This window comes from Embiotoca jacksoni, unplaced genomic scaffold, assembly GCF_022577435.1.
Source record: "Embiotoca jacksoni isolate LCO1_2020_lvr unplaced genomic scaffold, fEmbJac1.0.p SCAF_42, whole genome shotgun sequence".
Lineage (NCBI taxonomy): Eukaryota > Metazoa > Chordata > Actinopteri > Embiotocidae > Embiotoca > Embiotoca jacksoni.
The window spans coordinates 3071588-3097478 of NW_027185395.1; the positions used below are offsets into that span (position 1 = coordinate 3071588).

The 25891-nt window shown below is 43.4% G+C and overlaps 1 protein-coding gene across 2 annotated transcripts in view; it reads left to right on the forward strand.

The window, feature by feature from the left end:
- megf10 (multiple EGF-like-domains 10) overlaps positions 1-25891 on the forward strand; it is a 52990-nt gene that overhangs the window by 16608 nt on the left and 10491 nt on the right. For both annotated transcript variants that reach the window (XM_069168974.1, XM_069168975.1), the window contains exons 7-19: positions 2755-2847; positions 13651-13897; positions 15786-15906; positions 16693-16829; positions 19506-19718; positions 21689-21863; positions 22488-22608; positions 22889-23052; positions 23520-23622; positions 24291-24437; positions 24735-24869; positions 25435-25563; positions 25649-25777. In XM_069168974.1, the coding sequence (XP_069025075.1) occupies positions 2755-2847; positions 13651-13897; positions 15786-15906; positions 16693-16829; positions 19506-19718; positions 21689-21863; positions 22488-22608; positions 22889-23052; positions 23520-23622; positions 24291-24437; positions 24735-24869; positions 25435-25563; positions 25649-25777 (1914 nt within the window). The remainder of the gene's footprint in view (positions 1-2754; positions 2848-13650; positions 13898-15785; positions 15907-16692; positions 16830-19505; positions 19719-21688; positions 21864-22487; positions 22609-22888; positions 23053-23519; positions 23623-24290; positions 24438-24734; positions 24870-25434; positions 25564-25648; positions 25778-25891) is intronic.

A 25891-nucleotide genomic window follows, 5' to 3' on the forward strand; every position in this document is an offset into this window, starting at 1 on the left:
AACCAAAACTGGTTCCAGAACCGGGAGCTGGTTCTGCAGGAGAGGGTTCTGAAAGATGACGGTTCTGCTTCCTGTACTACTGTCAGAACCTGTAGAACCACAAGCAGGCAGGACTCTGAGAGAGAAGCTCTGTAGGGATGATTTGGTTCTAGAAAAAAATTCTGTGACGATGTGGTTCGAGAAGAAGTTCTGTGAGGATGATGTGGTTCAAGAAGAAGTTCTGTGAGGATGATTTGGTTCTGTGAGGAGGATGTGGTTGTAGAAGAAGTTCTGTGAGGATGATGTGGTTCTAGAAGAAGTTCTGTGAGGATGATGTGGTTCTGTGAGGAGGATGTGGTTGTAGAAGAAGTTCTGTGAGGATGATGTGGTTCTAGAAGAAGTTCTGTGAGGGTGATGTGGTTCAAGAAGAAGTTCTGTGAGGATGATGTGATTCTGTGAGGAGGATGTGGTTGTAGAAGAAGTTCTGTGAGGATGATATGGTTCTGAGGAGGATGTGATTCTAGAAGAAGTTCTGAGAGGATGATGTAGTTCTAGAAGAAGTTCTGAGAGGATGATGTGGTTCTAGAAGAAGTTCTGTGAGGAGGATGTGGTTCTAGAAGAAGTTCTGTGAGGATGATGTGGTTCTGTGAGGAGGATGTGGTTGTAGAAGAAGTTCTGTGAGGATGATGTGGTTCTAGAAGTTCTGTGAGGATGATATGGTTCTGAGGAGGATGTGGTTCTAGAAGAAGTTCTGTGAGGATGATGCAGTTCTAGAAGAAGTTCTGAGAGGATGATGTGGTTCTAGAAGAAGTTCTGTGAGGATGATGCGGTTCTAGAAGAAGTTCTGAGAGGATGATGTGGTTCTCGAAGAAGTTCTGTGAGGATGATGTGGTTCTGTGAGGAGGATGTGGTTCTAGAAGAAGTTCTGTGAGGATGATGTGGTTCTGTGAGGAGGATGTGGTTGTAGAAGAAGTTCTGTGAGGATGATGTGGTTCTAGAAGAAGTTCTGTGAGGGTGATGTGGTTCAAGAAGAAGTTCTGTGAGGATGATGTGGTTCTAGAAGTTCTGTGAGGATGATATGGTTCTGAGGAGGATGTGGTTCTAGAAGAAGTTCTGAGAGGATGATGTAGTTCTAGAAGAAGTTCTGAGAGGATGATGTGGTTCTCGAAGAAGTTCTGTGAGGATGATGTGGTTCTGTGAGGATGATGTGATTCTAGAAGAAGTTCTGTGAGGAGGATGTGGTTGTAGAAGAAGTTCTGTGAGGATGATGTGGTTCTAGAAGAAGTTCTGTGAGGGTGATGTGGTTCAAGAAGAAGTTCTGTGAGGATGATGTGGTTCTAGAAGTTCTGTGAGGATGATATGGTTCTGAGGAGGATGTGGTTCTAGAAGAAGTTCTGAGAGGATGATGTAGTTCTAGAAGAAGTTCTGAGAGGATGATGTGGTTCTCGAAGAAGTTCTGTGAGGATGATGTGGTTCTGTGAGGATGATGTGATTCTAGAAGAAGTTCTGTGAGGAGGATGTGGTTGTAGAAGAAGTTCTGTGAGGATGATGTGGTTCTGTGAGGAGGATGTGGTTCTAGAAGTTCTGTGAGGATGATGTGGTTCTAGAAGAAGTTATGTGAGGAGGATGTGGTTCTAGAAGAAGTTCTGTGAGGAGGATGTGGTTCTATAGGATCTTTAAGATATGGTGCAGTTTGGTCAGTTGGTGAATGCCACGCAAGGGCGACAGCTTTGTTCTGTTCTGAGTAAAAAAATAAAGAACATCTGGCGTAGTGAGAGTCTTCTTTATGCCAGTGTTGTGTAAACCGGACTTGAGACAGCAGCGTCTTACATCAGTGTTTCATAGAACTTTACAGTTACATGAAATACAAATACAAATCTATTTTTATCCCTGATTGGAATGCATCAAAACAAGTTAAGACACCAATACTTTCATAAGGCTCTGTGTCTCTGCTGCTGGTGATCCTGTGTTTGTATGTTTATACAGAACAGTTGTGTAAAAGCCGATCTATCTCATTGAGGCACGGCTGCCTGCTCCTTTTTTATTTTGGAGCTCTGCAGCTGGCAGAGCGGCTCCACAGATGCACCAACAGGTTACCAAACCACTTTGTTTAGAGCTCCGACTGAACCAATGTTTTGTGGACTTCATCAGGTCTGCAATTAAAAGCAGCCCGTGTTGCTTTGCTGTGTTCTCAGAGTGCTTCAAACCTGTATGTGGAGAAATGTTAAAACCACCAGGGATTTCTGAGGTTTACGCCGTCCTATCATCTCTTCGGTTCTATATAAATATTTGAAGTTTCGTTTACTTTCTGACTAACATGTCAAATATGTCTGGTCTTCAGCTTGGTTTGAAATTCTGCCACTAGTTGGTGAAAACATCAATGAACACTGAGCTCATTTAAAACAGACGACATTTGGACGTATGCAACAAAAAAGATGGTTTAAATGAATTTTCTCTTTTCCAGAGAAGCGCGTCCAGAACAGAAAACAATGATTATTTACCACTTAGCTGACATATTTCTAAGTCTGATCATGTATTGGTTCAAATTAAATTTCAAGAGTGGCAAATCTTAATTTTTACACCATATATCACATTCATGTCTTTTCCCTGCAGCTCTGTGACAAAACGGGGAATAAGGAAATATAAGAGAGGAGAAATGAATCATCTTGTGTATTTAACTACTAAACTCCAAATATTTAGCCACTGTAGAAATGTTGGGCAGTTTGTTCTGCCTGTACTGATTCTGGCTCGTCTTCATGTCTTCTCCGTTTCCAGCTCAGTGTGCAGAGAGCTGCGTTCACGGCCGCTGTACGGCACCCAACACCTGCCAGTGTGAGCCGGGATGGGGGGGCGCCAACTGCTCCAGTGGTGAGTCGTCCAGCTGCTGCTGTCTGTCCTGTGTGTGTGTGTGTGTGTGTGTGTGTGTGTGTGTGTGTGTGTGTGTGTGTGTGTGTGTGTGTGTGTGTGTGTGTGTGTGTGTGTGTGTGAGACTGGTTTCTGTGAAAGTACCCTGAACTCACACGAGGAAAAACACACTGGTATCGTTTTACAGGCTGCTGCACTGTACTACAACAACAGTCTGTACTACAACAACAGTTTGTACCACAACAACACAACAGCAGTCTGTACCACACTAACACAACAACAGTCTGTAACACAACAACACAACAACAGTCTGTAACACAACAACACAACAACAGTGCTGCATGTATGTACAAACTGCAGATAATTACGCTTCATTTTCTATTTCACTTCCACTACATTCAACAGATTCTACATTTGCTTTCACAACATTGGACAGCTTGTTTCCAGCTGATTGCAGAAAATATAAAATACCCTGGCATCATATAAAGTATTGTTGTTTTCACCTCTAACAAAAGTAAATTAAAAATCTAAACTCTCCTCTACTTTCAAATCACTTTTATTTTTATTTCACAACACAAGTCATCTCCATTCACTTATCATAGTAAAGTCCTTATTGCAGAACTTTTATTCAACCTAAAGATATCATTCAACATTTTGGGAAACATTATTATCGCTGTCTTTGCATGTGAGTCTAGACAATATAAGTATATATAAAAATATATAAATCTAATGTCTACAATAGTTGCCATTTTGTTCAAACTGTTACATTTGTGTGGAGAGTAAACCAAGGAGATTATTTACATGATTGTGCTTTCAAGGCATCAGCAAGTGTAATGCTAAGCTAAGCTAACAGGTCCTGATTTCAGCTCTGTTCTCCATGACAACGATTTGGACATGTCACTCACAGAAGGAAACACAACATCCATATTCCCCTTAGACTACTACTCCTAACAGATCTGCAATCTTCTTCGTCCCCTAGACAATTATGATAAAAAAAAATACTATACACAGAGGTTATACTGTATATAGATGCTGCTGTTAGTTAGGGTTGTAGGCACCAAAAACCATTGTCCATGGTTCGGTTAAAAGAAGTTGCCTCACGTTTTATATCTCTGACATCACTTCAAAGAACTACATGTTGACTTTTGCTTCGTCACAGACTTGAACACAATCAGTCTGGTTGAAAGTGTTTGTTCCGTCCAAGCATCCTCCAACTTTGTGGACTTTATCACTCTTTGTACTTTACCTCCTTCTTCAACCCTGGTCATGCGTGACACTGACCCGGTGTCTTCTAGGGAACTGATGGGTGTATTATTATTTTCTACAACGACTGGTCAGATTGCTATAACACCAATTTACAGTTAATGTTCCTCTGTAGATGACCACCAGTTGGCCTCCATTTGCTTTAACTGCAGTGCTTCTAACTTTAACCATAACAGGAATTGCAATTGACAAATATGTAGAACAACAGTAGAATCTCACAACACTACATGAGATTATCACCTTGATTGTAGAGATCATAGCTTCCCCTGCATTTAAAGTGCCTATTTCATTTAGGCTGTAAAGGGGCACTCCGCAGATTTTTGTTTGCACAGTTCACTGTGTACTTGGAGCACTCGGCCTGTGAAAGCAGTAGTGCGATCGGTTGTGTGACTCCGGAGGAGCTTTGTGAAGTCTGACAGAACAACCTTGGTCATGCTGTTTGGATCTCATTCGGCCCTTCTAAACTTGGCTTGGAGACTTTAAATATACAACAGAAAGCCTCAATGACCACTAGGACATTGAGCATTGTGGGCTTATTGGTTGCATGATCAGAAATTGTTGCATATGGGAAATGCATTATTCTGAGCTTTTGGAAATTGACCGCAGGGACTAAAAGTCTGAATACGTCAGCTCGGGATCTGCTGCCCTGATGGGCTTTGTGACTTGTGTGTCGCTGCCACACTCTGTGATTTAGGCTGATAAAACGGCCAGAGTTAATCTGCCTCTTTCTACTTGGTGGAGCCTCTGATGTATTCAAATCATTTGGACCAAAAACTTGGGAAATTCAGACTTTGTATCAGCAGCTGTGGAGAACACTGGGAACGTCCTCCTCTTGTGTCTTCAGTCTCTGTTCATCAGTTGACACTTTCCCGGTCTCGGACCTCAGGGTAGCACATGTCTTCAGGCCTCAGTGTTAGCACTGCATGTTTGCCACCGTGGCAGCTCGAACTCATCAGCACATTAAGACCACTGTTTGTGTTTAATGCCTTTAATAGTCACTGTATGAAACTTGAGTGGTTTTGTTTGCAGCTGACTTATAGACAGTGTCCACTCGGTGTACGTGGGAGGTTATTTTGGTTAGTCAGTCTGTGAATGTTTCTTCATGTAGGCCTATATGCTGATAGGCATGAGGAGCCCACAGGGTGTGCCCCGCCGTCTTCAGTTTCAGCCTGTAATAAAGGAGCTTATTGTTGTGTCTGGGCCCTAGGGCACCGCTGGGCCCCACTGGGCCCGGCTCTCTGTCTGCTCTCACACACACACAGAGCTCATCTTAAAAAAGAAAAAGAAGAAAAAAAGCTCCACTCGTTAAAATAAATCTAATCAAAGTATGAATGACCTGAAAATGTGATGCTTAGTCATGGAAAGAAAAAGTGTCATACGGGAACCATGAATTCATCAGTGTGTGTTTCTTCTCATTGACACTAAATGAGTAAACTAGTAAATGTTAAGGTTGTCTTAAGTTGGTCTAAATATAAAACAGTTGAGAGGAAAAAGAAGAAGACATGGTCGACACTGTTGAGGGAATTTTACTGACGAGAATCCTCCAGTAAAGACTAAGATCTCACTGTAATTTTCCGAGGCTTGAACATGAGTTAAGTATGGTTGCACAGTGTTTGCAGTGTTTTGAGCACCAATGTACGCTGGTTCAATTCAATTCAATTCAATTCAATTTTATTTATATCGCGCCAAATCACAACATAGGTTATTTCATGGCACTTAACACATTAACGTCCTTACAGCAAGACGTTACAATATTATACAGAGAAACCCAACAATTCAACAATGGTTGACGTGCGCTGCAGGAATGCTGCTTTGTCCATCATCAGATTCATTCAGATATCTATTAGTTGGAATTATTAAAACCTGCCGTCCCTTTGAGCCTAATTATCAGGTAAGTCTGATTCAACCATGTGCAGATGCTTTGCCTGTCTTTTACAGGTGAAGAGTGACTGCTAGAATTTAAACTGTCCTCTGACTGTCCAGCTCTTTAATCTGGATGAAAAAAGCTTGGGAAGGAAAAGATACTGATACACTCATAGGTCACCTTCCTCTCCTACAGTGTGCTCACATTAAGTTGACTTTATCCTTCCCAGGAACATAAATGCCTCAATGAATCAGCAGTGGCTCTGCAGCTGTAAAGGCGAAAGATCGAACCTCGGGCCATTTGTAAGAATTCTGAAATACAATAAATGTCTGTGTTCCCGTCCGCGGTCCAGAATGAGACTTTGAAAAGTCGTGCAAAATCATTCTTTTCTACTTCTGTGGAACTGTAACTCAACCAAATCTGATGCAGTAGAAACGTAGCACAGCATTGCTACACCCATGTGAGTCCTGGTGTAGCTTCTCACATGTTGACCTAAAACATACTTGTTAAACTCAGTTTAAAAACGCAGGTTTCCTGAATCTTGAGCTCTGTGCATTGAATCGTGTGATGACATGTTCTGTCGGCCGAGTGGTCATTCTCAAACTCTTCCTCCCCGGTTGCGCCGGTCTGAGTCTCTGGAACTATTAGTCAGCTCAGTGAGTCCACAGATGAAAACCACTGTCACTATCAGCACTGCTGCTGTCAGGCAGACCTGTGGGAGACGTTCCCAAGGAGTCAGAGAGAGGATGCCATGGTCAGGCCGGCCCGTTTATTCTTAGTGATTATTGAATGTTTTGTTGCTTCATGTCATGTAGGACTTGAAATGTTTGCTGAAGTGGAGAACTGTGTGAAAATGTTTCTGTGACAAAGAGTCAAACGTAGATATGAGGCCGATCACTGTGGCTTTCAGCCTCTGTTCAGTAACATGTCTTTAATTTCCCCAGGACTCCAACGTAGTGACTGCGTTATACAGGTCAGTGGGCCCCAACAATATGTCTGAGGATCAATTTGAGGACCAAGAACAGGAAATGGGGGGTGGGGGGGGGGGATGGGGGACTGTGTTCAGGGGGAAGCTGCAATAATAGGAGAACATTGGGTGGTAGAAAATGACCCGGGGCACTGAAGCTTGTGATTTAGTGCACATGATAACAACATCAGATGCTCAGGAGGCCTCAAGTTCAGCTGTGAGAATACATCCACAAGAACATGATGTACTGCACATCTCAGTCTCTTTCTAAGAGCCTCCTTTTGGGTTTGAATGAGTAGATCTACCTCACTTTGTCGTGATTCTGTGACCTGGTCTTTACATGAAAAACAGAAGTCTACCAAATTACCCAAGTTGCACAGATCTTACCTCCCTCTCCATGGCTTAGTGTCTGATGTTGAGCCCAAAGAAACTACTAAACAACTAAAATGTAGTATCACATCAATAAGTAACGCTGCTGTGATTTAGATCATACTCCAAATGAAATAATTAAAATCAAATGTATTATTTTGCTATAAATCTAAAGTAGTTACTGAAATATACCAAAAACTTGGATGTATGGATGATGGATCCTCTTTGCTGAGGCAGCGTCCGTGATTTCCAAACAGAATCTCAGATTGTGATCCATCAGACCTCAGGACAGTTGTCCACTTCACCTCAGTCCATCTTCAATGATCTCGGTCCAGAGAAGGCGGCGGTGTCTCTGGATGATGTTTCTATCTGGTTTCTTCTTTGGAGAGTTTTAACCTGCATTTGTGGATGCAGCGATGAACTGTGTTCACAAACAAGTTTAGTTTAGTAACATTTATTCACATAGCTGAGCTCCACCCCAACCAGCTGAAACAGCTTCTTTTATATTAACAATACCAAATCGATACTGGACAGGTTTTGTCAGATAACAGCTTAAATTCAACAGCATGTGCATTTTTTTTGGATGCATTTCTTTATGTTTTTAGTTGATAAAGCTCACACTACAGTCCCAGAAAACAATTATTCTGATTTATTTTCTGTCTGTCCACATATCATTGTAACATATCACCTCCCTTCACATTCCCGCTGTCTTTATTTCACATGTATGTGAATTCAATCTTTTCTTTCTTTTAATTTGAAAAGTTTCATGCTGACCATTTAATCTCTAACTGATTCAGTGACAAACTCTTTTTATAGCTCCGCCCTGCTTATGCAGTCCAGTCAAAAGTATTGTGTTTTATTTACATAACTTATGAGCGAGTCGCTCTGGTAGTTTCTGTCCTCTGATCTCTGTGTGTTTCATGAAGGGTGGAGCTCAACCCTCCATTACACAGGTGGAGGGAGCGAGGGGAGATTGTCCACTCATTAATTGATCGCGTTGATAGTTGTTCTCTTGGACAGGTTAAAAATAAATAAATAAAAAAATTCTGAAATGGAAATGCACCCGGGCGGCCGTGAATACACCTGGGCGGCCGTCCACGTCTATGTATGTGATAAACGGCATATTGTTTGAACTTTTAGCAAGCCACTCAGAAACAGTAATGAGCTACAGGGTGGAGAACCCTGCTTTACATGATTTGCAAATCATTGCATTCTGTTTTTATTTACATTTTCTGCAGTGTCCCAACTATTGTGTAAACAGTTGTAATACATTTTGTTTGTATAGCTCTTTTCAAGATATTCAAAGTCGCTGCTTCGAGCACTGTAAACGAGTGCAAAGTCAGGATGTATATTTTGAAGGAATAAACAAATAATGTGCGGGGTCATTGCTGCTTTACAGTGAGATAGTGTTGTTGTAATATGATGGTAAAAACTCTCATTCCTGCTGGAGGAGCGCTACAGATGTCTTTACTCACTGGGAATCCTCCATATAAATGTGAAAGGAGTTTTCTGTTCCCATGAGTGCCCCCATTCCTGGTAGACTGGGTAATCAGCAAGTAGATGGAAAAACACCCCGGTCCCATTCCCTCCCAGTGTACCAAGTCAGAGCTGAGCCAACTCTCACAACTGGCAGCTCAAGTTACTGGGCCACTGCTTTTCTCTGCTCAGCCAAATCTGCCCCCTGAAATCTCTCTGGGTGTGTTTTTTTTTTTTTTTTTTTAACCTTCTTATGAGATGTGTCTGCGTGGATTCAACTGAAGACACACCTCTAGCTCCGCATGACAGTGAGACATCAGCTCACGGTGGGGTCTCATACTGTGTATGTTTTCTCCACAATGAATGTACAGCAGAATAAAAAAACCGTGAGACTGCGATGCATCCAGCCCTTGTGACCGAACCCTGGCACAGTTCCGTCTGCTTTGTGTACGGCCGTCTTGAATAGACCCATGAAAGAGAACAATCTGTTCTCTGGGAAGTGTACGAAGAGCCCCCGAGCTCCTGGAGTTTGGCCTTTCTTCAATCTAGGTCAGGTTTCACAAAGGTAGCAGGATGGCAGACTTGAATGGAGGAGGGTTTTACATGTGCATTTTAGTATCTCTAATCTCCTCCTCCTCTTTGTCCCCCACCCATCCCCCTCGGTCCTCACCACGGTTTGCCACACAGGGCCAGACTGCCGGAGGAAAGGAAAGTATGCACTTTTTTTTTTACCAGGTCAGATTGAAGTGCGCTAATGCAGGAGGAATAAAAGGAGCCTGTTAATCACTTGAACGTCTTTAGAATGGAGGACTAGTTGACGATGGCTGGTAGTCGACATGCTGGGCACATGAACATCCTGTTTGTGTAGTAGAAGAGAGGAGCCCCAGCTCAAAGGACATCAAACAAAGAGTTTGACGGCCTGGTTTATAGCAATAATTCATTATTCTTCCAAATTCTATGACAGAAATGAACATAAATAAAATCAACTTTAGGTCCCCTTACTGGCCTTTTGAAGTGAAGTTTTCCACCCGTCCACAGGATGTCAGTCTTAACCACGAACAAAATGTGATGAACAATCAAACTTGCTAGCATGCGAGCTTTCCACCTATCTCTCATGGTCCTCATCCAGTAAACAGAGCGGTCTCAGTAATGAGCTATCAATGTGAGGTGTCACAGGGACTCAGCACGTGACATCATGACGTCATGAACCCCACCTGTGTTGATGTCCACGGGCTGCAGCACTTAACCTTCCTGCTGTCTTCACAAGACATCTACCTCAGATGAGTTGTTCAGATTACAACACGTAAAAAAAAGGCACCCTGGATGTTGTATTTGTCCTTTTTATTGCTTTCAGAAGAGGTTTTAAACTATCAGTCTCTTGGATGCATTGGCAGGGCTTGTGAATGTGCTGTAGTTCCTTATCTTTGTCCTCTTCTGGCAGATTGCTGTGATGGAAGATGTAGCTTCAAGTCAAAGTTTCATTGCTGGTTTTTCTAAGGGCTCGGAGGAAGGTTGAAGAAAAGTCCAGGCACCGTGAGGTGTTTTCATGGAGTGGGCTTTCAGGAAGAACTTCCGGGGTTATTCTGGTGGAGGGACACACTACAAGTGAAGGGATTCTTTTTGTTTTTTTAATGAGATCATCAGTCTGTGGTGATCTGAATAATAGTATGGACACGGTCAGGAACAGTGTGACTTCCATTCACTCCACCGCCAACCTTCAACGCGGTCTTCGCCGTCTGCTGCTTTCTGACACGTTTCCGGGACACACTGAATTATTGGTCCTTAACGGTGTCAGACGGCTCAGCAAAGGAAGGTTCTGGGCCATTTCTGTGAACTCCACTAGGAGATTGTGTCATTCTTTCATGCATGGAAACACAAACAGGGACCAAATATATTGGAGCATGTTGGACGAGCAGTTCATGGCAGAAGTCAACTTTCTGTTCGACACTTGAAGAGTTGGAATCTCAAAGGGTGAGAAAAGTCTGTCGCAGATTTTGCTCAAGAGACTTTGCACCTTGAAGACAAATCTAACGACAAAGTGAAGATATTTTTTTATTTTTATTTCACTGAGGTTTTGATTAATTTTGTATTGTCTACTTTGAGTCCTTCACTTTTGCTTTCTTCTGTTCTGCACATTAAACACACTGACGGAGCCGAAGACTTACTTTCTATACTATGATCAGAACACTGTTGAACAATCTTCAGTCAGCTGCAGAGGTCACTCTCAGCCCGCATGATCCCACAAACAACTTTTTATAGCAGATACACAGTTAAGGTCTGTAAATCTGCAGCCAGCTGTTGATGGTGGGTTGTAGAGATGATGTTAGAGTTTGCACTGACAGGTGACCAGAATATTCTGTTAAAATATATCGATTTTTTTTTTAGATGATCTGTTGTGCTGAACCAACATGAACAACATTGTCACAGTGTACACAGAAGTTTGTAAAGAGTGAAATTTATTCATGATTAATTGACGTTTTCTCCTCTCACAGTTTAGAAGTTGTAAAAAGATGTAATGGTCACCATTCCATCACAGTGAAAAGAGGTTTTTCCAGTTTATTTCAAGTTTCTCAAAGAAGTCTGATTGGTCAGAAACATGATCAATCAGACAAGCTTGTAAAATCATCCATCCATCCATTATCTATACCTACTTTATCCTGAACAGGGTCACGGGAGGGATGGAGCGTATCCCAGCTCACTGTGGGCGAAGGCAAGGTTCACCTGAACAGGTTGCCAGTCTATCACAGGGCACATAGAGGCAGACGGAAACAATCAAGCTCTCATTCACACCTAAGGGCAATTTGTAGAATCACCAATTAACCTGAGGTGAATGTTTTTGGATGGTGGGAGGAAGCTAGAGTACCTGAGGGGAACCCACGCAGGCACAGGGAGAACATGCAAACTCTGTACAGAAAGGCCCAGGCCAGGATTCGAACCCGGGAACCTTTGTGCTGCGACAATGCTAACCACTGCACCACTGTGCCGCCCGCATGTAAAACGGATGAAGTCGTGTAGGGACGAGGTGGGGGATGGTTGGACAGATCAAACTCAGGACTTTCACTCAGGACTTCTCTGTATGTCCCACGTGAAAAAAAAAGTCAATGTTGACTCATTTGAACTTGTGTATTGTTTTTTTAACGTATGTTCATACCTGGCCAGGATGTTTTCCTAAACATAAACCTAAACCTACTCAAGGACCCCTTCAAAAGGTTAACCACATGTTTACTACTGTTACCAGGACAACGAGGGTCCGGTATACCTGTCGCTGGTATTTTCCAGCAGTTATATGTCATTTTGGCAAATGAGAGATGATTTTTTTTCCACTCGTGTAGAGCTCGCTGGTGTAGGGGGCATTAGTGTAGAGTTCACTGGTGTAGAGCTAACTAATGTAGAGCTCACTGGTGTAGAGCTCACCAGTGTAGAGCTTACTGGTGTAGAGCTCATTAGTGTAGAGCTCACTAGTGTAGAGCTCATTGGTGTGGAGCTCAGTGGTGTAGAGTTCACTGGTGTAGAGCTCATTAGTGTGGAGCTCAGTGGTGTAGAGCTCACTAGTGTAGAGCGCACTGGTGTAGAGCTCACTGGTGTAGAGCTCATTGGTGTAGAGCTTACTAGTGTAGAGTTCATTAGTGTAGAGTTCACTGGTTAGAGCTCACTAGTGTAGAGCTCATTAGTGTGGAGCTCAGTGGTGTACGAGGTGTGGTCTAATTCAAGCTGGAATCCAACAGCCAAAGGTGAATGAGGTGGGTTCTGGTTGGTTCTGGTTGGAGCCTGCCCGGCCACAGTAATAGAGAATCTGGTTGCGTACGGGTCCAGATGGTTTCCATGCCGGTGATGAGGAACAGGTTTTAGTTTCAGCCTCAAGAGTTCAGTTGGGTTACTTGATTATGTGGTGGGCTGCTCTGTGGTTTATAAAGAATGAACATATAAACAGTGGAATTGGGAACTCCAGAGTCCTGGAGTTAAGATTTCAGTAGTCCAAGTGAAGGGAAAATAAAAAGTGCTTGTTGACACTAATTCTGCTGGAATATTATCAGATTTGGTGTAAAAGGGCCCCCACTGAATGGCAAACATGGGATTCTTGGTGAAAAGATGTGAGAGGGCTGAGAACTCTGTTGTTGCTGATGGTATTTGGTGAAGCCATCTTACCCTCAGAAAGCCACACAGCTCTATCTTTGTCCATTCTGGTTTACCTCATTCACAGAATGTAATTCTTCCTCATCAGTTCGCCTTTGATGTTTTCCAATCATTGCTCCTCTGCTTTGAATATTTTAAAGTTTCATTGGAGGACATGTGTGATTTGTGAACTTGTTTTATTTGATTTCTTACTGATTGTGTTGTGTCAGTTTTGATTATCGTGTTCTTGTGAATGTTTCTTGTTGTCAGGTCTTTCCAGGAAAAAAATTCTTAATGGAGCTACCTACAGAAATTAATAAAATATAAACTATTATACAAGTGGTGTGTCTGAGAAGATCTTAGTGGATGGAAGTATATTGACAACAAAAGGGGTGGAGAGATGACGCGAAGCATATGCTCCTCACTTCTGTGTCAGTTCTCTGCTGTTTCATCTGTTTCAGCTTTTAAGGGCCTCAGATCGCACAGGACATCTATTTGAATACGTTTGTGTAGTTGAACAATTCCTGCTGCCCACTCACATCACAGTTGGTGTCCTACCTCACACTCTGGAAGCTTGGCTACCAAAAGAAGCAGCCATTGACCTGTTATGTGTGTGTGTGTGTGTGTGTGTGTGTGTGTGTGTGTGTGTGTGTGTGTGTGTGTGTGTGTGTGTGTGTGTATGTCTGTGTGTGTGTGTATACACAGTGGAAGAAGATCAAGTGTTGATTGTCTTCCTCCTCCTCCTCCCCCTCAGCGTGTGACAGTAAACACTGGGGTCCTCACTGCAGTAACAGATGTCAGTGCCAGAACGCGGCGCTGTGTAACCCCATTACCGGAGCCTGTTTCTGCACTCCTGGATTCAGAGGCTGGCGCTGTGAGGCCCGATGCGAAGCGGGCACCTACGGTAACGGATGCCAACAGAGATGCCAGTGCCAGAATGGAGCTGCCTGCGACCATGTGACGGGAGAGTGCAAGTGCTCGCCAGGGTACACGGGAGCTTTGTAAGTCAAGGGAGAGAGTGTGTGTGTGTGTGTGTGTGTGTGTGTGTGTGTGTGTGCGTGTGCGTGTGCGTGTGTTTCCTGTTTTTACTCCCAACACTAATGTGAAGGGTAAAAGCCACGTATCTCCAGAGAAACACGCTCTCCTTCTGGGTGTCTTTGTTTTTGTTTTGGACCAGAGGAGGAGCTCATCTGTTGTCGTGGGTTGACTCAGAACCAGGTTACTGGAGCAGAGAGGCTCAGTGACTCATCAGACCAGACAGCAATAGCACACAGCAAATTCACATCTTTGGAATAAACTCTCTCTGAGTTCAAATCAACTGTATTTGCTTGTTACGTGTGAGACCATCCAATTCACTCTCAAGCAGAGTGAAAGGAACTCTTTTCTAGGAGTTGATTTTTTTTTACATTTTTCAGGAGTTGAACTTAACTCTTTGGGAGTTAAAACTCGACTCCCATGAAAAGTAAAATGTTACTTTAACCTTGAGTGTTAACACTCAACACTTAAATTATTTGACATTCATGAAGTTCAAATTTCATCACACTAAAATAGTTTTAAGACTCACTACAAGATAATACAAGATAGTATATATGTATATACATATGATAGTGACAAATATATGCAGTGTGAATATATGTGGTGTTTATCAATTGATGCAGCATGTAAACTTTGTGACTCAAGTTACAAACCAACCGATTTGTTAATGTGACTGTAATTGGTTTATATGTTTTGTTCCGACCTTGTACACTTGTGGTTTTGACTGATAGCCTCAATTTATTTATCATTACGTCTTCATTGAAATATTAATAAACAGCATGTTTTAACAAAACTAAATATAATTTCTGCCCATCACTTAGATTTAATTTGGCTGCTTTATTCTCAAAAGTTATGAAGAATGACTAAGGCATGCTGGGAAATGCCAATACGGCAACAAAGCTGTGCAGTAAACACCGGGAGTGTTGAATCATGCTCCTCAACACTCAGCGAATGAACACCAGAATATTACTCCACCAGAGAGTAACACTGAACACAAGCTGGAGTCTAACTTAGAAAATAAACTACAAAAATCCACCTCTTTGTTTAACTCCACGATATTTCACTCCAGAAATTTGCTGTGTGGGTGTATGCGTGTTTATTTTCACCGGCTATATTTATGTGGAGGATTCTGCTTCCTCCTACTGGTCCTCAGATTGTCCCGTCCACTGAGATCAGAGAACAAACATTATCCACGGTCCTATTTGCAAATCTTTAATATCGATCTAAAATCCACATTTGATTTATTTCTCTTCCATTTCCATGTATTTGTCACCTTTTGCCAGATCACAGATCTGATCTGCTAAAAAGAATTCAGATCCCAGTGCTGTGATGTTCGTGAATCCAGGTTGAACTTCTAGTTTTAAAGCAACCCGAAGATATTGTAAGTAACATACAACCTGAGCAGATCCAGGAAACATGGATCAGCAACTTCTGCTTTTCCCTCCCGCTTAAATTAAGATGGACGGATTAAAGAAGTTTAAATTATACATCTCCTCATGATTAACATCGATAGACAGCATTTTAATTCTCTACCAAACAGAACATGGAACAATAATTATCCGTGAGTAAAGGAAGGATTCATTGAATCAGTCTGGATCTGATATGTGACCACAACATTTATATCAGTTGTTTGACTGAAATTGATTCATGAATCACATCAACTACAGATTCCACCTGTTGGCTGCTTCCAGGTTCTTCAGATATATTTCTTTTCCTTTAGGTTTTATATAAACAATTTAATTAGAATTTTTGAAATCCAAGAAGTTTCAGACCATTCTATAAAAATAGACTTTGTGTAAAAACAACTTGACCTTGAAAAGTGACCAGATGTCCTTGTGTTGTGTGTCTGTGCAGCTGTGAAGACTCGTGTCCTCCAGGCAAACACGGGCGGCAGTGTGAGGAGAGATGTCCCTGTCAGAACGGAGGCGTGTGTCATCACGTGACCGGAGACTGCTCCTGTCCTGCAGGATGGATGGTACACACCTTCTTCACACAAACACACATGCAACGATCACGCTGTGCAGTGATGCAACACGTACAGTACAGATGTTACACATTATTAACACGCATGTTAATAAATACTGGGACACATAACGTGATGGAGCAGCATGATTAACGACAGTCAAACATGCTAACGTTTCTGATAACATGTTCTGATAACATGTTCTAATAACATGTTGTAATTACATGTTCTGATAACATATTCTGATAACACATTTAATAACATGTTGTAATTACATGTTCTGATAACATGTCAGCATGTTCTGATAACATGATGTAACAACATGTTCTGATAACATGTTCTAATAACATGTCAACATGTTCTGATAAAATGTTCTGATAACATGTTGTAATACCATGTTCTGATAACATGTTATAATAACATGTTCTGATAACATGTTCTGATAACATGTCAACATGTTCTGATAACATGTTGTAATAACATGTTCTGATAACATGTTCTAATAACATGTCAACATGTTTTAATAAAATGTTCTGATAACATGTTGTAATAACATGTTCTGATAACATGTTCTGATAAAATGTTCTGGTAACATGTTGTAATAACATGTTCTGATAACATGTTGTAATAACATGTTCTGATGTTCTGATAACATAACTACAAAAGACGTCATCAGGATCTTTCTCTGTCGAAGCAACACGTCGCCTCAGAAACACGAGTGAAAGATTAGCGGTGTGAAAGCTGATGAAGCTCCTCAGTTTGTTCGTGTACGTATGTTGCTGCTGTTGTTGTCTGCAGGGAAGCGTGTGCGGCCAGCCGTGTCCAGAGGGGAGATTCGGACAGAACTGTTCCCAGGAATGTCAGTGTCACAACAACGGCTTCTGTGTGTCATCCAGTGGACAGTGTGTGTGCAGCCCGGGGTACACGGGAGAGCGGTAAGAGAAGCCTTCACGGCGCACCACACAGTTTACAGTCTACAGCACGTCATGGTGAGGAAGATCGCTTCGAAGAAGAAGCTGGATTTCCTGGAGGCCGTACCATGTGATGCTCTGCTGAACAGATGTGGGACGATCAGACGCCTTCCTGAATGTGTCATCGATAATAATCCAAACATACAGCGCCTAGAGCTTCTGCACAGCATTGATCATTTCCATGTTCTACTGTTGAAGCCTAATAACATGATATATGACATTATTACGTCAATGTTTAAAATTTGTGGGACGATTATGTGCATTGCATTACATTTGTGTGTGGACTCTTCACAGTCGCTGAATCATCAATACACGTTGCCGTTGGAGAACTCTGACTCTTCAGGGCAAAATGTGGAATTTCAACATTATAAACTTGGTAACTGGTAACTAAATGGGATGTGCAGGATACTTTTCAAAAACATGTAATCTGACCTCTAAACTCAAAGTAGGAAATTAAAAGGTCCAATACTGATGAGCCTTGAAGTTTATATGTATTGATGTGCCCAACACGTTTACATTTGGTCAAATTGTTTCGGTCCCTCATGAACCTGAGCGCCCAACAGCTAAACAACACATGAACAACATGTGATGTCAGCAGCACTTCATCACTGATGCACAATACAGAAAACTACAGACTCACACATTGGCAAGAAGTTTTTACAGATTCACATGTTCATTAGAAACCAGCGTGTTTGGCTGAGAGCCACTTACCTGTTAGGATGGAGGGAAACCATCAGGAGATGAATATAAACTAAACATGAATATTGAACCACGCCAGCCTTATTCTGTAAGTCTAAACTCAAATATTGACAATTATGATGACAGTCGATTGATCAGACTGAAGTCAGACAAGCATGAACTTATTGTCTTCGCTGGACCTTTTTCAAAACATGCATTAAAATCCAAATCAAACCATCTGTATCTGCTGAGCTCTTCCACATCCTCCAGAGAGAAGAGAGAAAACACAAGCAGGAAGCTCCCGTCTGTGTTTTCACAGACTAATCCCAGCAGAATGCCACGCAGGGCTTCAGGCCATATAATTACCAATATCAGAGAGTAGCACCATATACTTAAGCAGACCAGTGACGAGACAGGAATAGCCCTTCCAAGTGCGCTTTTATGAGTAAATAAGGGTTTGAGGGAAACCAAACGTCACGGTGGAGCACTGCTTGGAACTGGGCTGGCCACGCCACACCCGAACCCACTGGAATCCATTAACAGGATGGTGGGGGGGGGGGGGGCATTATCTGCCCCTCGGGAGGAAGGAGCACCAACAACTGGGAAATGAACTGCCCTGCTTGTGCATGTGCAGACTGTGGTGTATCGAACAGGCTTAATGAAATGTAACAGGGCTGCATGGAGACAAGAAGCACTGTTTGTTCTAAGAGTGACTGTGTAACCACCAACAAGTCATGGAACCACCAACAAGTCAAGGAACCACTGACAAGTCATGGAACCACCAACAAGTCATGGAACCACCGACAAGTCATGGAACCACCGACAAGTCAAGGAACCATGACAAGTCAAGGAACCACCGACAAGTCAAGGAACCACCGACAAGTCATGAAACCACCGACAAGTCTTAGAACCACCGACAAGTCATGGAACCACCGACAAGTCAAGAAACACGACAAGTCAAGGAACCACGACAAGTCTTGGAACCACAACAAGTCCTGCAACTACCAACAAGTCATGGGATCACTGACAAGTCATGGAACCACCAACAAGTCATGGAACCACCAACAAGTCAAGGAACCACGACAAGTCATGGAACCACCGACAAGTCTTAGAACCACCGACAAGTCATGGAACCACCGACAAGTCAAGAAACACGACAAGTCAAGGAACCATAGACAAGTCTTGGAACCACCAACAAGTCATGGAACCACCAACAAGTCAAGGAACCATGACAAGTCAAGGAACCACCGACATGTCATGGAACCACCGACAAGTCTTAGAACCACTGACAAGTCATGGAACCACCAACAAGTCATGGAACCACCAACAAGTCAAGGAACCATGACAAGTCATGGAACCACCGACAAGTCTTAGAACCACCGACAAGTCATGGAACCACCGACAAGTCATGGAACCACCAACAAGTCAAGGAACCACCGACAAGTCATGGAACCACCGACAAGTCTTAGAACCACTGACAAGTTATGGAACCACCAACAAGTCAAGGAACCACAATAAGTCAAGGAACCACCGACAAATCATGGAACCACCGACAAGTCAAGGAACCACCGACAAGTCTTGGAACCACCGACAAGTCATGGAACCACCGACAAGTCATGGAACCACTGACAAGCCTCCTCTCCACAGCTGCATGTTGGTCTGTTTTAGTTCTCCTTCCTCTCGGTCTATTCGTCCAACACGGCTCCAGCGTTAAACATCTAAACATTGTTATTGGTTGGATCTTCATGTGACGTTCATAGAACACTGACAATCAGAGCTCAGTCTCGTGTACATTTGACCGCAGCGGCAAGCTCATCTAACCTGATGGGAGAAGCAACACGTGAAAACGCTGATAGTGCATATTTTATATGACTAGAGAACGATGAGCTCTGTCAGGATGCATCCATGGAAACGGGCAGACAGCTCACTGACTCTGGATATGGTGTCTTGTGTCATAAACAGGTGTCAGGACGAGTGTCCAGTCGGGACTTATGGTGCCGGCTGTGCAAAGACATGTCGCTGCAAGAACAAAAGCAAGTGCTACCACACCAACGGAGTGTGTCTGTGTGAGCCAGGATACACGGGGGAGACGTGCGACATCCGACTGTGTCCTGAGGGACACTACGGCCTCCGGTGTGACAGGAAGTGTCCGTGCTTCGTCCAGAACACTCACAGGTATGCAGGAAATAGTATTCTCAACTGTTCTGCAATGATTACATTACATTACATTACATTTAATTTAGCTGACGCTTTTATCCAGAGCAACTTACAATAAGTGCATTTCAACCATGAGGGTACAAACCCAGAACAACAAAATTCAAGAAAGTACAATTTCTTCAAGAAAGCCAAACTACAAAGTGCTAAAAGTAAGGGCACTGGAATGATGGGGTTCATTCTGAATACTTGGAAAACACAGCAGAACTTTGTCCATCAGTTGTTTAATATAAATATAAAATATTACAGTCTTTAAATGTGTAACTTTGAACTTTGAACGTCGTCAGGGTGTTTTCTCGGCGTGACCTCTGACCCTGGAGACAGCCAACTGTTGTCCGTGATCAGTTAGACTTCACAGCTGGCAGGCCGCATGTGTTGGTGCAGAGAACAGCTGTTCAGCCTCTCCTCAGTGTGACTGCTGTGTCAGGTGGTCCAGCTGTCAATCAAACCCCAGTACTAGTGGGGAGACTCGGTCCGGTTCAACCTCCTTCGGTCACATTAGGTTCTTTTCATTCGACATCGAATTACCTCAGATCATTTTGTTGTCTGAATCTTTCGGCTCAGTTTTTTTTCTTCCTGTAATTAAAACATTTCTCTTTTTCTTTAAAAACTGTGCCAGTTGTCTGCTTCCATGTTTCGGTCATGTGTAACGTACAGAAAGACAAAAAGAGATTTTTCTGAGGAGGGAAGTGAACGTGTATCTCTTCGTCCTGGTGTCAGATAGAACAGCACCGTTCACTCGGGTCTTGGAGACCACGTTCAGGTTTCCAGTTCTGTCGTTCTGCACCGAGAACTTAAACAGACATGAAGCTTCTTCTGCATTCAGGTCAAAAGAAAGGATGTTAAAATAAGGAGACACTGAGTACAGATGTCTGAATCACCTCCTTCTGCCAGTGATGCTAATTACATGTGCTGATGTCATTGGCTCTGTCACCGCCGTTGCAGCCATGGATGAATGGTAGATAAACAAATATCAGAGTGTGATCCCTTTGGTTCGATAACACGTGGAAAAGTCTGCAAGATTGAATTATTTTATCTCTGTTAAAGTTGGCATCAGGAAACAGGAAGCTGTGCCACCATCAGCCCAGCACGGGGATGTCTCACCAGACACCAGAACTAAGAGCTCGGTATACTGTGAAATCCAGAGAGAGGAGTCTGGTGGTGGTAGACTTCATCACCACTGGCCTGTAACAGACGTTCCTTCATATGTGAGAGTCCTGCTCTGTAGCTCCACATGTAAAGATGTTATTTTGAATGCAGGGAAGGAATGACCTCACCACCCTCAGTTAGTTTATCTCGAGGCTTTTCCCTCGGCCTCCACCTGGTGGAACATGGTGCCGGTGGCAGAAGAGGTCGCAGGTTAGATGTCGAATCCCTCATCAGCTGATTGTCCGCTGGTAGAGATGCTGTAATGAACCTTGATTTAGTCTTTCCACAGGTTTCCAGACATTGTTCACAGTTCTGTCAGCACATGTGGAGTTTTTGTTGACTTGTTCTGTGCTGCATTAAATATAGAGAACAACACGTCCAGCTGGTGCTCACTGTGCTGCTGCAGGTTTTAAAGTGCACAAAGGCAGGATGGTAGAAAGGAAATGTGACTATAGATGTTTGAAGTCGATAGACATTAAACAATTTTTTTTTTTTTTTGCAGCTTTCAGACATGAGTATGTTGAGAACCTAGTTTTGCACATAGCTAGCCAGCCATCATCCACCCGCCGGTGAATTCTTTCCCGAATTTTAACACCAACATTTTGACTTTCAGAAGGTGTGGTCAACAAAAAAGTACTCTAGTTTTGAAGTTTCCCCAAACTTCACCAATAATCCATCCACCCTTTCGTTATCTGTGGTCACTCAATGAATCCCAACTTCAGCAGGATGAGCTTCACCTCAACAAAGTTCACTTAACCCTGATATGTTTCTCTTATCATCAGCTGCCACCCGATGTCAGGGGAGTGCACGTGTCAGCCCGGTTGGTCAGGCCTCTACTGCAATGAGACATGCACCCCGGGATTTTATGGCGAGTCCTGCCTGCAGGTGTGCCGGTGCCAGAACGGTGCCGACTGCCACAGTATAACCGGAGAGTGCGTCTGCGCTCCAGGCTTCACGGTAAAAACACGATAATATTGATTAAAGTCAAATATCTTGTTTATTGAGGAGGCATGTATGATACAGGACACCGTAGAGTCGGCTGGGGACTCACCGCTGCTCACTCAGGACACCTTCAACCTGCTGTCAGTTCATTTGTGGCTCTGTAGTACCATCTAGTGGCAGCACTTGAAAAAAGAAAGACACCAAACATTAAACACAAATTAAACAGAACTAATATTGGTAATAATACTAATAATAATCATCATGGTTGAGCTGTCGAGGTGTTCAGTTTATTTTTTAACTGTAGGTGAGCAGTTTGAAATAATAATTATTCCTAATAATAATAACAATAAGAGATAATCCAGCCACATGTTGACTCCAGCTTGGTACCTGCCACACAGACAGATGCAGAGAAAGAAGGGCTTTGCTTTGACAGAACTATTGTTAAATTTGGTTGAAATTATATATCAAGACAAATAATTATACGGAAGCTTTTTCTTCTGCTGCTGATGTCCGGTTGACAACAAGTCAAAGAAAAGGGGGAAGTATTTCTATGATGGTCGAACGCAGGAACCCTTCAGTTGATGCCCACGACAAGAACACGCTGTGTCGTCCTCTCTGACACTCTGGGGACTTTTTCAGGGCCGCAACTGTTCAGTCGGCTGCCCGGCGGGAACGCACGGAGCCAACTGCTCGTCCAGGTGCAACTGTAAGAACGCAGTTGGGTGTTCACCTGTGGACGGATCCTGCTCCTGTGAACCAGGTGAGCTGAGGAGGAGGAGGAGGAGGGGGAGGAAGACACGCTGCTTTCCATGGGTTGTTGGTTCTTGCTCTGTTCCTACTCTAGGAGTGATTGCGTTATAAAATAGACACCGTGAAATTCAGCATCTTTGTTTTCGACACTTTATCAGAGCACCGCTTCAAACGGCTCCATAATCCTCTTAATTGAGATGTTGAATCAGCTGAGAGGTGTTGTGATCTGTGTGGTGCCGGCTGCTGTTAACGAGGTGTGTGTTTTGGATGTCATGACGTGGTGTAATCAGGGTGGCACGGGGTGGACTGCTCCATCAACTGTCCCAGCGGTACCTGGGGTCTGGGCTGTAACCTCACCTGCACGTGCGGGAACGGAGGCGCGTGCAGCGCGCTGGACGGCCGCTGCACCTGCGCTCCCGGCTGGAGAGGAGACAGGTGTGACCTCCACTGTCAGGTGAGAGGAAGTGGATCATTGCACAAACTGTGTGTGTGTGTGTGTGTGTGTGTGTGTGTGTGTGTGTGTGTGTGTGTGTGTGTGTGTCTGTCTGTCTGTCTGTCTGACCTGCTGTTTTTGGTATTTTCTTTCACTACAAGTAGCTGTGACATCATGGATTATTATATAATTATAGATTATGAAGTGTAGATTATAATTATCATTTAAATGGATTATTATATTATTATAGAGTATGAAGTGTAGATTTTATTTAACATTCAATGGTCTCATATGTTCCTGTTGTTGTGAAATAGCTAACCATCTTAAAGTAGTCACCATTACAGCCTGTTCAAATCCCCGACAAGCCATATACATATTTAATAATGAACACATGAAGCTGTGGAAGTCAAACATTGAAATGGATGAAGAGAGTTTCTCTGCAGAATAAACAGCTGCATGTCATGTGACTTTGTGCTCCGCCTCCTCAGGATGGGACTTATGGTCTGGACTGTAAAGAGCGGTGTGACTGCAGTCATGCTGATGGATGTCACCACTCGACTGGTTACTGCCGCTGTCTGGCTGGTTGGACTGGTAAGACCTGCTCTTTCCATCACTTCCTGTTCGTGTATCATCATCATCAGTCATCTGAGTGACAATGATGGCCCATAATAATCATAAAGTAACTGTATGATACAATAAATTCCTCATCTTCATTATGAACTTCATGTTTTACCTTGAAAATTAGTTTTAATATCAAATCAAATAATGTTTTGGTTACAAAGTGTAAACATTTTTCTTGTTGTCAGTTCCAATAAACATCAAGAGTTTCTATTGGTTGAGTTGAGGTTAGGTTAGTTCAGTTTAGTTCAGTTCAATTCAGTTCAGTTCAATTTGTTTAGTTTAGTTCAGATCAGTTTGTTTAGTTTAGTTTAGTTTAGTTTAGTTTAGTTTAGTCAGTGTGTTAGTTCCTTTATGACTCATGCTGTGATGACAGAAATCTGTCAGAATTTTGTTATAGGTTTAATTTTAACAGACCAAAGTGGCTTTTACTCTGAATCAGTCCAATAAGACAGAATCATAGAGTGACAACATGAAAACGTATTCTTGTGTATTAGAAAGGGAAATCTGTATTCAGAAGAAGTTCTTCTGGAGTCTAATTCAATCTATAGAATCACATATCAGACGTTAGGTACGTCTCCAGGAGATGCATGTATGTGTGTCATGTGACCCGCTGATGGAGGTGATGTGTGTGTGAGCAGGGATCCACTGTGACAGTGTGTGTGCTGAGGGCCGCTGGGGCCCCAACTGCTCCCTCCACTGTAACTGCAAGAACGGAGCGTCCTGCTCTCCGGACGAAGGAACCTGTGAGTGTGCTCCGGGATACAGAGGAACTTCCTGTCAGAGGAGTGAGTCCTGAAAACACTCACACACTCACACACACACACACACACACACACACACACACACACACACACACACACACACACACACACACACACACACACACGACATGACATGCACGTGTTTGAATTATTTTAAATTCATGATTTGTTATTATCTACTATGACATATGATTTACAGCGTGATGTTAAACCCCGCCCCCCTGAACTCAGACCCTCTTTCAAACCCAACAGTGACTGAAACGTGTCTGATTGTGTAATTTGTGCTGCAGGTTGAGTGAACTCTGTGTTTCCTGCATGCAGTCTGTTCTCCAGGTTACTTCGGTCACCGCTGCAGTCAGACGTGTCCTCAGTGTGTCCACAGCAACGGACCCTGTCACCACGTCACGGGACAGTGTGACTGTCTGCCTGGCTTCAGAGGAGCTCTGTGTAACGAGGGTGAGCACGATACCGCAGCACATACAGCCAGGTTACCCTGTTTGTTTACCTGGTGGGGGCCCAGCTTCCTGTTTCTTTACCCGGCGGGGGCCCAGCTTCCTGTTTCTTTACCCGGCGGGGGCCCAGCTTCCTGTTTCTTTACCCAGTGGGGGTCCAGCTTCCTGTTTCTTTACCCAGAGGGGGCCCAGCTTCCTGTTTGTTTACCCGGTGGGGGCCCAGCTTCCTGTTTCTTTACCCAGCGGGGGCCCAGCTTCCTGTTGCTGTTCGTCCCAGAAGTTCTGACAATATTCTTACCGAACTTTCCCGTTTCACAGATCAGAGCCTGAAAACGGCTGCTGGCATGAAAATCTATTTGGTGACACACGCGTCTTGTCATCATGACACATAAACAACATGCTTTGCACTTCAGGACATCATACACATCGACATGAGAACGATACCGACCATTTGCGTGTAATCAGAAAGTCCCAGCGAACCAGGACAGCAGCTGAGAGGCCATAAACAATAAAATATATATATGTATGAATATAAAATGTGGTTGGATTAACACAGCGTGTGTGTGCAGTGTGTCCCAGTGGGCGCTTTGGGAAGAACTGTGCGTGGAGCTGCAGCTGCACCAACAACGGCACCTGTAACCCCATCGACGGCTCCTGTCAGTGTTACCCCGGATGGATCGGCAGCGACTGCTCCCAGCGTGCGTTCGTGCAGTAAAATCATTCAAACACGCATGTTCATCAACCGTGAACTGCTGCTCACAGTTGGTTGTTGTCGTGTTGCAGCGTGTCCTCCTGCTCAGTGGGGGCCGAACTGCATCCACACATGTAACTGTCACAACGGAGCCTTCTGCAGCGCCTACGATGGAGAGTGCCGATGTACCGAGGGATGGACCGGCCTCTATTGCACACAACGTCAGTAGAACACACACACACACACACGCACACACGCACACACGCACACACACATACACACACACACACACACTCCCACATACACTCCCACATACACACACACTCGATCTGTGG